The sequence below is a fragment of the Amia ocellicauda genome, chromosome 16 (assembly GCF_036373705.1).
Source record: "Amia ocellicauda isolate fAmiCal2 chromosome 16, fAmiCal2.hap1, whole genome shotgun sequence".
NCBI lineage: Eukaryota > Metazoa > Chordata > Actinopteri > Amiiformes > Amiidae > Amia > Amia ocellicauda.
The window spans coordinates 5,708,703-5,720,887 of record NC_089865.1 but is presented as its reverse complement, the minus strand read 5'-3'; the positions used below and the strand labels follow the sequence as shown (position 1 = coordinate 5,720,887).

The 12,185-nt window shown below is 38.2% G+C and overlaps 1 protein-coding gene across 1 annotated transcript in view; it reads left to right on the top strand.

The window, feature by feature from the left end:
* gli2a (GLI family zinc finger 2a) overlaps positions 1 to 12,185 on the top strand; it is a 91,538-nt gene that overhangs the window by 49,540 nt on the left and 29,813 nt on the right. The window contains exon 3 of the mRNA XM_066687612.1: positions 6,085 to 6,190. Within this exon, the coding sequence (XP_066543709.1) occupies positions 6,085 to 6,190 (106 nt within the window). The remainder of the gene's footprint in view (positions 1 to 6,084; positions 6,191 to 12,185) is intronic.

The following is a 12,185-nucleotide window of genomic DNA, read 5'->3' as shown; positions in this document are numbered from 1 at the left end:
GGATATTGGACCAATTAGGCTTTAAAGAAGGAATGTGTTTCAGCAAAACCCAGCCAGCACTTTCAGCAAGCAGGTCCAACTCTGTAAACAGCAGCAGGAAAGCACTTGTGATACTTGCAAAGGATGTGAAACATCTGGACTAAGACAAAAATGACACAATTCTGTAGAAATATAGGAACGTATCCTTTTTGCTCTCGAATACTGCTTATCCAGACAGTAAAATTTACAGTTGAATAAACCACATGCTATTTTGGGGTTTCTGCTTAATGTATTTACAGAATAAAAAAAATCTCTGCCGCCCAGCAATTCCACTGTGCTCCATAATTATGCATAATCGTAATTCTCCTTCATTTTTAACATTTTCTAGCATACGTTTTTCAGTTAGACATTTGACTTTTTGTTCTATATTTACACAATGCGCACACATTATTAAAAAATGCTTTCAGTCCAGATACAAAATAAATAGAATTTTTAGAAACTGGTGTTTGTCATGCTGTTCAATTTCAGCACCAGAAACAGAGCCCCAACCTTTTAAATTTAATTTAAATCCTCTTTAAGATCATAGTAGACTAAATGTACTCATATACTTTAGTTTCATAATCCCCTTTAAAACACCTTTGAAGAATGCTATCCTAAGTAAGGAAACTTTAGAAGCTTAATTAAAATGTTTCCTGCCTTTTCAACACAACTGTAGGTTCAAGGCAACGTAGACAGACATCTTGTCAAGAAACAATGTCAGTCCGAGGGAAGATTTACTCTTTGCAGGTCCAAACAGCTCATGTCTGCCGACTGAATTTCCTTAATGGCACAGTAAAAACTAGCTTCAGCAAAACTTTCAAAGCCATAAACCTTTAAGAGAAAAAGAAAAACTGCCAACTTAAGATATCTACTTGGTTGCTTAACACTTACATAGTTTGTCTGCAGTAGGGCTTTACATTTTGTATATTTAAATGTACTATTTGTTAAAGCTACCAAAGAGTAAGGGAAAGGGTGTTCAAACATATATGTATATATACTAAAAAAGGGCGTTGAATGTGGTTTAGATATAGCACACCTGTGTTGTAGCACATGCTGACTTTATTCCATGACTACAATCCATCTCAATTTAAACTAACGCGGGCGCCACGTTCAAGTCTTGCATTCGTAAGTGTCGCTGTTCTACCTGCAGAACCATGTTTTCTTTATAAAGTAGGAAGCCCTAACTTAATCCACTTAGCTTTTACCTAAAATACCACATCAATTAAAAATGTATCATTTTACAAACCCTTGTGGTATTTGAAGAAAAGACCCATTCACTTAATGCCTCCTTTCATTGTGCGGAGTGCTTACGTACACTGTCTTAAACGTTATCCCTTCGTCGCCACGAATTACCAAAGTCTTGGGAAAATATATCACTGCAGACTAAATATGTATGTACTGTAGTATGTAACTCATTTAGGCCCGGGGAAGCAGGGGAATGCTAGACTGTTGACCTACGCAGTGAATAACAACTGTAGTTGGTGGTAAGTAAGATGTGTACAGAAAAGACCCTCCTTTTTATCAGGAGCAAGTTGGTACAAATTGTATGCTACCGTAACCATCAAAGGCCACAGAGTCGACCTGCCATTCCCAGAGTGCAGTTTAGTACCGTCTTGTGCAGCAGTTGGCATGGGGCTGTGTAGTTAGGACAGAAGCCAGCTTATTCTAGTGGAATTTCCTGTCTGATTTTAATTTCCCCCTCATTCTCCGAGCTAGACAGAAAAGCTTTTTAATTACACTGCAGAGGGTTAGCCTTTCAGGATATTATTATTGTTATTGAGTACTTCCTCTGAGGATGAGGCACTGCAGTACAAAGTAACAAGGATCTCAGCCGGGACATGAAAAGTGAATGTTTTTCTTTTCCTTTAAGATTTAGAGTGCTTTTTGTTAATATTTAACACCTGGTATTGTCTACACAAGGAGATCAAGTTTTTTTTCATACAGAAACAAGAAGCAAAACTTTCTCATCGTATACATCCAGGAAACCTTTGACTGTAGAGCTAAAACCTGAGAGATGTTTACTGCTCTCAATACATGGTCAATCTATAGTACCCTCTATATAGTACACTCTCTTTTTGGTTTTGTTCAATTAGCAATATAAGGTGAGGTTTAAAATGCCTACACCTTCTCATTGGCATCAAATAGCATATCCAAATTACTATGATGCCAGCTGTAATAAATTTGCTCTGACTGTTATAAAGCAATGACGTGATCCCAGGATGTATATTAAAGAACTGCAAATGCAGGGAATAAGTAAAGCATTAATAGAAGAAAACACTTCACACTGTTTGTTATAAAGTACTATAATAAACATGTTATAAATGATATATAACAACATAAATAACTTTGTATATACTTACGAAACGTTAGATTGTGCAAAAGTGAAAAATAAGTATTTGAAACGGCCAATAATTTATTTTTGGAGCCTCTTAAACTACAACATGATCACACCGACGCTCCTGTACAAAGCACCAAAAATAAAATGTAATTGTTTCATTTTTTTGCTTGGTAGAAGGAAATGGCTGAGAGAGAAAGAGAGTGCGTTTGTGGTAATGTTTCACCAGATGTGAAAACAAATGTTATCACCTGAAGACTAATAGATGCGAGGGTCTGAGCACGACATTCCAGCTCCGCATGCCGGGGGGATTAGGCCCAGTAAATCAGGTAAACGCAGCTCTTGAACTCTCCAGAGCGCTCGCCTTTTGTTCTTCCTGTGGCGCGCGAACAATGGAGCTGTCTGGGTGATGGAATAAGCCTGCTCGGTCAATCCCCCCATCGCGGGGTCTGCTGACCGGCTCAGGACAGCCGAACCGTGCCGATTTCTCCCTGGGGCTCTGCTGGGGAGGAATGGCAAGGCTGCACAGTAAATACCCGCGCAGGATCCTCTGAGACAACAAGGAGACCTTAACGCCACAGAACGGGCCGCGTATATCACTTCAGGGTAGCAGACACAATGCTTGCAATGTTCTCTGTCTACAAAGAGACACAGATTTAGGAGCTCTGTAAATGTGATTGTGTGCTGATTTTGTTCTGATATTCCAGCTAGAAGCAATGTTTTTCTGACATACAACTTAAAACTTTACTTATCCCTTGCTAAAGTAATTTCTCAGTTCTTCATACAGTTTAAACATTGTCTGCTTGTAAAAAATAAATACAAGAAAAATTGCTTTTAATGTAAAAAAAATATATACTTGCACTAAACTAATACATTGTTGCTTTATAAAAAAAATTACAAAGCATGTATATAAGATATGAATTGGGGGGGATGGGGGGTTCCCATGAAAAATTCTTCAAGCTGGATTGTCTTGAAAAGATTTTTTTTCTTTTACTTCAATACTGACTTTTCACATTCTGAAAAGAAGAAAGTCTCGGACTTAATGGTGTTCCTTTGGAGTCTCGGGGCTTTTCAACTTTCCAGAGCCAGTTAATATTCAGCGCAGTAGTGCATGACTTCAGTTTAAGAGAATTCCAGTGGTGTTCTGGGCTGATCCGCTCTGTCATGTTTTCATGACCCAGTTCTCGGCGCTCTTTGTCTTAGACCTTCCTCGACCCCTCTTCCCTATTATCCCCTCCGATAATTCACCCTGACCATTATTAATGGTGCATTAACTTCAGCCGCGCTTTGAATAAAGCTGTTTTGCTTGCACCCACTCAACCACCCAATGCACTTAAACAGTGGACTATTATACTGGTTACTTCACATCACCATAAAAAATTTCTGCTTTCCTGACATATGAAAAAAAAGTGTGGGGGTGGGGGGGCATCTTCTTTGAATATGTCCTCAAGTTGAACATTTAAAGAGACAATTTCACTTTTTCTGCTTCTGTCACCATGTTGATGTGTTGAAAAAACAGCTGCTGTGCCTTCTTGTTGTTGTCTTGCAGTCTTGGTTTCAGGTGTGTGTTTAATGTTATGTTTTAAATCAATTAAACATCCATCCCCAGGCTTTTTTCCATGATAAAAACTGTGAGATGGAAAACATAACGTGTGCAAGAATCACACGCATTTTTTAAAAAGCTCACACAACCATTTATTATAAATCAATAAATACACTCTGCAGTAAACTGACAAATGTGGCATGCACTTTATGCAATCAGCTTTCATCTGATATATCTCAGGATGTGCTGCGTTGGTTAATTATGCAAGAACCTAAAATTCTACTTGTGTAGACTGTATGTGTTTTATCTGTCTACTAAGTTTTTTTTCTTGCTTTTTTTTTAGCAGGGTAAGATTTCAGAATTAAAGATCAGTTTTCTCGTGTTAGAGGTTTTGATTTTAGTTTTCTTTTTGGTTTTATTTTCTCTGTAACCTATCCGTTTGAATTCCTCGATGGTCATGGACTTTATGATTTATATTGTTTAAATATATTGATCACTAAGTGCGGTATTTGACATCCTGGAAATCCTTCTGGTCTGGTTTCTGAAAAGTAAAAGTATTAGCAGCCCATATTACTGTTACTCGATGGATTCAGTAAATATTTCAAGTCTACTGCAAGTCTAGTCTAGTCTAGTACAGATACATAGACTGGGCTGTGGAATACAAACTAAAAGTCGCCCCTGTATCACGAGAACAACACATATATAAATAAGTGCACTCTCTGCATTCCAATTAAAAGTCCCTGTCAGAGAGAGATGCTTTAAACGATGCCTAAATCTCCCCGCCGTTTTAAACTGGGCATTGTTGTTTCATTGAGACGCGGGGATGACTGGCCTCATCATGCTGTCGAGCAGTCGGAGAGGAGAATGCTCTTGGACTGCTGACTCACACAGAGGCTTTTAAAGACGGTTTTACGGTCTTTCTCCTGCTCAGGTACAGATAATGATCTGAATCCCTGACCCCTGAATTTTCCACTTTGAGGTCAAAACTGACTCACTGATGCATGTGATGCTGAAAGAATTTTAATACTATCCAGAAATAATAATTCCCCAGCTCGTCTAAAGAAAGTGTCACTTGGGTTTACAATTAGAAGGTATGAAATAGCCGTAATGGGGAATGTTCGAGATGTTGAGCAACATTCAGATAGGTAGTGTAAAAAAAAAAAAAAAAAAAACTTTGATGGAAATTCTCCAAAACCAGAAAGTTATTGAAGGAAAAATCTTAATGAGAAACAAAATGTAGTAAAAAAAATTTAAGATGGTAACGCACGCTTCATAAAGTGCTGAAAAGTTTGCTCAACAATACTAACAGTCATTTGCGGTTGCTTGTAATCTCGACAATTAATAAAAAAACGTGTTGCCATCAAAACCAAGTTTTAACAACATTCACGAAGCCAACTTGCAGGATTATTACAGAAGACCTTGATTTTTTTTTTTTTGCTAGTCAAGGCTATCATCTACAAAAAATCCACCCGATATAAAAAGCACACTTTAATTGGCTAGGACCTGCATAACAGCTTGACTTGGTAAAAGGTTCCAATTACTAAGCTGTAAAGCAACTTCAAATAAATACAGCAGTATTTCATTTTAAAGGGGTCGGCAATATTGACCAAATCTAGCCTGTGCATGACTGGTATTAATTATTCCCTCAGTGCTGAGTAATTTGTGTTCCAGGGCTTGCAGGCATTCTTTCCTGTTAGCCTTTAACCATTGTTTACAAGCTATTAGTGCATTACATTGTTTTAATAAAAACCTGACTTGATACCCTAGGCTGGTCCGTATTCATGCCGGCACACTTTCCCCTGAAGAGAGATGCTTTTTGGTTCAAGCATATGATAGAGCAGCTCGAAAAGGATTTTCCCAATGCTGTCAGCTCCTGTTTGCGTGCAGCCCGCAGTTTTCCTTCATACTTTCTATCATCTCCCCCAGTTCAAAGACCGTCTAGCTGCAGGTCTTTGTCAAAAGCCCAGTTGGAGATCTTTTATGTTCGAGATGTAGGATTTCTTAGGATGACTTTGATTATTTATTTATTCCACTTCTCTTGTGTGATAGTGCCAATATTTTACACGAAACTGCTCAGCTTGCTCTGAAATTCATGTTGCTTTATTGTAGCGCTTTTGCCTTTGAAATATTTTTTTTTTGAAAGTCCAGCTTTTTTTGAAGTCTGCCTCTCTCTCTCTCTCTTCCTCAGCTCCACACCACATATTCCCCACATTCCACACGCCCATCCCGATTGACATGCGCCACCATGAGGGGAGATACCATTACGAGCCGCACGCTCTGCACGCCATGCACGGGTAAGTCTGCCACTCTTGTGAATACAGAGTGTGGGGTTTTGGGTTTTAAAAACGATCCTACTCTAATAGCAGTGAAGCCACAGGATATCTGTATCACGTACCGTGAAGGTGATGTTTGGTTGGTTGGTTGGTTAGATGGATTGATACAGACAGTTGGTTTATAGAAATGTCCAGCTGTTTTGCATCAATTGAGGTAAAAATGAAATATGAAGAATCTGCAATAGTCTACAGTTGATAGTGCTTGTTGTGTGTGAACGTCATGGTGGGAAATCTGGACCTTCTTCTCCTAAGCTCAGCAGCCACAGCTCAAAGAACCAGCCCGTCTTGTTCACTACAGCCAGGAAGCTCCTGGTGAGAAGGCTGAAATCTTCTTGTGCGAAAACAGGAAAAAAAATTGGCAAGCCTGATATCAAAGACAGATGAACGGGCTTTAAAGAAGTTTAAAAGCAGTAAAACAGAATGTTAACATTTCCCCTCATGTCTCCATTTCTTACATTTTGTTATGTGGGACAGCTTCACGATTTGGCAGAAAGTGAACAAAGGGATTGCAGCCAAACAGAAATCCTCATTCCATTAAGAGCAATCTGTGGAGAAAGAGACACTATAACAGAGATATAGGGATTGTACACCATTCTTGTCATTCTGCCTAACTAGCAATGACCCAGATGAGTCCAATAATAAGGCACATTCCGGAAAAGCAGTTTCTATGAAAGTTCACTACAGTAATTAATTCAGTGCCATGTGAAAGTTTACCCATTCTTGAATTTGCTGCATTTCTAAAATATCTGTTTTTGTAACAGTCCTCAGTTATTTACCATATGTCTGATTACAATGTCACAGATTGTATTAATATTTGGCATATTTTGCAACCTTTACAATAGAGAATTCCAGGAACTACGGAGCAGGTTATTACAATTCTGTTGAACAGATCCCGGCCTGTCCCAGATACTTTAAGCTCTAGAATGGGAAAAAAAAAAAATCAATACAATTGTGGAAATTGTGCTGTTACATTTAAATTCACAGATTTGATGGTGATACATACTGGGTGCTGGGCAGAAGCAGGGCTATTCATCAAAAAGGCTGGAAAGTAGGAAAAAATTCTGTCTCTGTACCTCGCCTTGTTGATTAATGTGATTTGATCTTGACAGAGGACCCCTAATTCATCAAGACCTTGATCTAGCTGTCTTTTTCTCTGCCTGTGCCAAATTTATCTAATTACATGAACATTGCACAGCAAATTAAGTGTGGTGTCATTTGTTGTGAGCCAGGGAGCTTTATTATCTGCTCCCAGCTTCATGTCAAAGGTTTGCTTCTTGATTGCTAAACATGACATCTCCATACATTCCCCTTTATCATTGTTTGCATATAACATAATGAGGGCATGGGTTATTTTGTCATAGCTGTCATAAAAGAAACAGTGGGATGCTTTCTTGTACGCCTCAGAGTGTGCTCACAGGACAGCTTTTTTATAACTGCAGGGATGACAAGGGGACGCAGATCTAAGACAAGATCTGAAGACAATGCTTATCATATAATAATCCCACCCTGATATCATGCCCAAATCCAGGCTTCAAGGAGAATCAAAAACCACAATGTACCCTAATCATAACTAGTAAACCTGCAAGCTAATTTCACACCATAAGGCATGGTTGTAAAGCCTTTAATACAGTTAACCAGCTTGCCCCAAAACAGTATGATGCGTTAGTACGTCCCAATGCCTTTTTTCTGTATGCTGCTTGGTTCTTTATAAAATTTCTTTACAGATATTAAAGCAAATCTACAGAAAGCTTAAAAATATATACCAATTTGGTAGAATAGAGCAGCAGGTACTGCATTCTATTCATTTTCACATTCAAATATATAGATTTAAATAAATAAATAAATAAAGATAATATTATATATATATATATATATATATATATATATATATATATATATACACACACACACACATTTCTGTGCGAACAGTACATTTCTATAGTATCCAAACCAAATTGCTTGCTAAACAGGTTCTGTCGTTCCAAAATAATCTCTCTAAATCAGGACATTATGAGAATGAGATTTTTTTGTAAAACTTTCCCAGCTATTAAATAATTCACATAGTGCTTTAAGTTATTGTAAGTTGGTAGTTAAAGTATGTATTATACGGAAATGTGAATAGTATTGCTCTGCATTACGGAACTCAAATAACAAAGAATAATGCCAATAAAAAATACAAATAAGTTCAAATTAAGAGGATATAGGATGCCACCAAGCCACATGTTTAGGTATACAAAGTAGTTTTGTAGCTTCATGAAAGACAAAGTTAAACATCACAACAAATCCCATCAGACCAAAGGTAACCCTGAGGACATTTCAAATTATCACACTCGTTTCCACCCAGATTTCGAGGACCCAAAAGAAACGGCCGAACAGTGTACCGTACTTGTGTCCGCAAAGCAACCCCCAGGCTTCATGGCAGACTCGCTGAGATCTGGCCTGGACATTTCAATACTAGGGCTACTTCCGCTGGTCCACTAAAGAAAGAAAGTATTGTTTCTAAAAAGAGATACATTTTACGAATCTTTAAAATTGGTCTTTGTTTGTTCAGTCCAGTTGGAGCCATATTAATAAACTTCACTACTGTTAGAAGAAATAGCATGCCCCCGTTTCTTTGTCAGCATCGATACACTATAACACGATGGCAACATTAAAAACACATCAGATGAAAGGCATTCTAAACTAGGAAAGAACTTATTTTGCTTGGCACAAATATTAGTTAGGATGGAAAAGGTAATGAGGTTTTAAAAGATATCTTTAGAATTAGGATTCCTTCTCGACTGTCAGTGGATCTGCCTCTGGCCCTAGCTGTGCTTAAACTTGCAAAACCAGGTGCTGCTGCTACCACTGCCATAGGAGGACAGAGCAATTCGCATCGGGTACAAGAGGAGCCGTATTCCTGCAGTGTAGTAGTTTATACAATTAAAAAAAGCACTTATCAGTAATTATAGTTTTGTTGTTTTGTTTTTCACACAGGAGAATTAACAATAAGTTGAAAAGGTTTTCATGAATACCAAACATCACTTGATTAATGGAAAACAGATTGTGTAGAAAAGACAGTCTTTATATAAACTCTGGGCAGGAGCTTTCTCCGGAGGCCCGGCACTTTTGTTTACATGCAGATTAATGCTTCCCTATGGACACACGCTGACATGTTTTTGAGGCAAGTAATTAATATCCAGAAACCTCCCTTAGAGTTACAGGATTTCAGCTGTGATAAAACATATGAAATATGAAATAGAGCTTTTCTAACTTTCATCAGTTTCACTTGATGGACAAAATATGCAACCGGCAACATAAGGCCCTGTCTGTCAAGATGTTGGTGGTGTTTCAGTGGCGATTGCACTATTTTTGAAAATCATAGTTGTTTAAGATGGCAGCAAAGGAACCAAATTAAGAGTTTTTAAATTAAACATTATTTTTAATATGGTTTGTCATATTAATAGTTTGTTTTTGCTGTATAACAAGTTGAAGCAAATGGCACCTTGTTGTGAATGCACTGATAAACATATTCCCTTTTCTTTTAAGTACTAGCTTGGGGCTATCCGAGGGAATACTGCAATGGTCCTTGCTGGATGCTCTGTCAAGACTGTCAGATTATGGCATCATCAGCTGAATTATTCACGGAAAAGGGATAATTTGTATAGAAGTATAAATATTGTATATGAATTAACCAGTTTATTTAGTGATAATTTTCAATTGCAGTTGGTTATTCGCAATATTAATAAAAGTACCCGTTTACACATATACTATATTGCAGAACAAAATAATGATAGTTTGTTAAAAAAAAAAAAAAAAAAAACTGGCTGATTTCAGTGTGTTTTGAAAATTCGGCGTGTTTGTTTTTTCTGGGTCAATAAGCCTGTCTTTCTGTAACAGAGTGCAACGGTGTCGTCTCATAAATTCATGCCCAAATCATCCACATCTGAATACCCAGCGAAAACCTACAGCGGGAGCAGCTTACTTCAGCCTTACTGTATATGACGTGATTTATCTAAATCACAGCAGTGGCCCAGAGCTACAGACTAGTCTGTGTCATAATATAATTCATTTCCACTGTCGTGTGACTGCTGTGGGAAGAGCATGCCAGAAAGGCAAATACAAACTTGTTGGCAGCCTGAGCAGCAATCCACTTAAGCGATCTTGTGCTTAACCCTGGGGGGCTTGGGGATGCAAGCAACGTCTAGGAAGCTGAAATGTTCTGCAAACCCTCAGCCCAGCGGAGTCCGCCGCAGAACAAAGGATCATTGAAACCAGATTCCTGGCAGTGCCACACAGAACAGGTGTAAGAGCTGGTGGAAACCAGGGTTTAAAAACATTTACTGCACCCCTGTGTTCACCACGTTGCATCCATCTGCTGCACGCTTCGGTCTTATCAGACACAGGGCCGTGCGAGAGCCCCCAAGTGCAGGTGTCTAGTTTGTAAACCTTGTTAGACAATTGCTTCACTCTTGCCAATGCACTGTTAATGAAAGAACCTGGATTCCCAAGAGGAGGGGGCCAGTAAATTAGCTCACAGAGGGTTTAATTTAGCAGCTTTTATTTGTACATTTTATTATATTAGTCAGAAGGTCCACTCTGGGCAAAAATGGACATTAAACTATCCATTATTATAGGGAAGAGAAAGTTCCTTTATTCATCCTTGACAGCCCTTACAGGTTTATCATCAGTTTTACATTGAGTCCAGACAACGATGATAAAACTGAAAATGTCTATATTATATGAGACGGGGATTGAGCACATTTCTGTGCCATACAAATTGGTGGATAAATTGTACCGCAAAGTCACCTGGGTATTGAATTATATTCTCAAGCCATCATGCTATTAACATTTCATTGTGCTTTCTTACTGTTACAGCGCTAGTCCCAGATGCAAGCTCTGTGATTATTGTGCAGGTGTTGAACACACTGATAAATAGAGCCTTTGTGTGATCAGTTACATTTGTGGTAGACAACAATGACATAATAGGGAAAGCTCACGGATTTGACATTAATGGTGCAAGTTTTATTTTTTTTCCTACTTTCACAATAAAGAGAAGCCTGTTCGAGTCATGTTGCAGTTGTTTTTTTTCTTTTTGGGCTCGCACCACCCATGGTGATATGATTGAAGTCATTGTAATGACAGGTACTGATTAAGAGACATCTTTCCAAGTTCCTCTGCTCAAAACCAAATGCGGCATGTCTTCCTCTGTGACTAGTATGATGTTTAATAGAACAGTTCAAGTAATGTCTTGTCAAGGGGGGTGGATCCACTAGGCCTTAATAACAGTATCTGTCAAACAGAATCCTATTTGTGCTTCACATCGCAGCACATACAGTAATAAATATTACTCCACTTTTCTTAACTTGTGTTTTTCTAAAATGAACAGAAATATGAAAGCTACACAATGTTTTATACATACAGATATACAGTCGCACACTAATTGTTGTCTTGGCAGACCACGACCAAGTCACTGTTCCCCTAGGGCACTTTATTGAGGAACATAAGTTATATGCTTAAGCACATATGAGCATAATTTAATTTTAGGGATGTTTTCCAGGTAATGCTGTTGCTTTTTTTTTATTATTTTAAACATCGTTGTGCTTTGACGGTTACACACAGCACAGTCAGAAATACACACTCACCAGTACCCACACAACAAGACAAACAGGGCAGACATTATTTCATGTTGTAAGGGGATATGATGATATCCCCTGAAGTAGAACATGATGATTTTCAGAACACTACAGCTATTGGTATAAATTTGTCATGTTGAAATATATCCAGACCTGACTAAAAAATAACTTACCATTACAGGAGAGAAACAAATTGAAGTTAGGTAATGTCTCTCTGTTATTGTATGCTTCATTTGCACAACATGTCGTTTACAAATGAACTGTGTTTTCCTCGGCACAACAGTTCACCGAGTCATTCAGAAACACTAAGACGTACACCATGAAGACCATTTGAGCTTAAA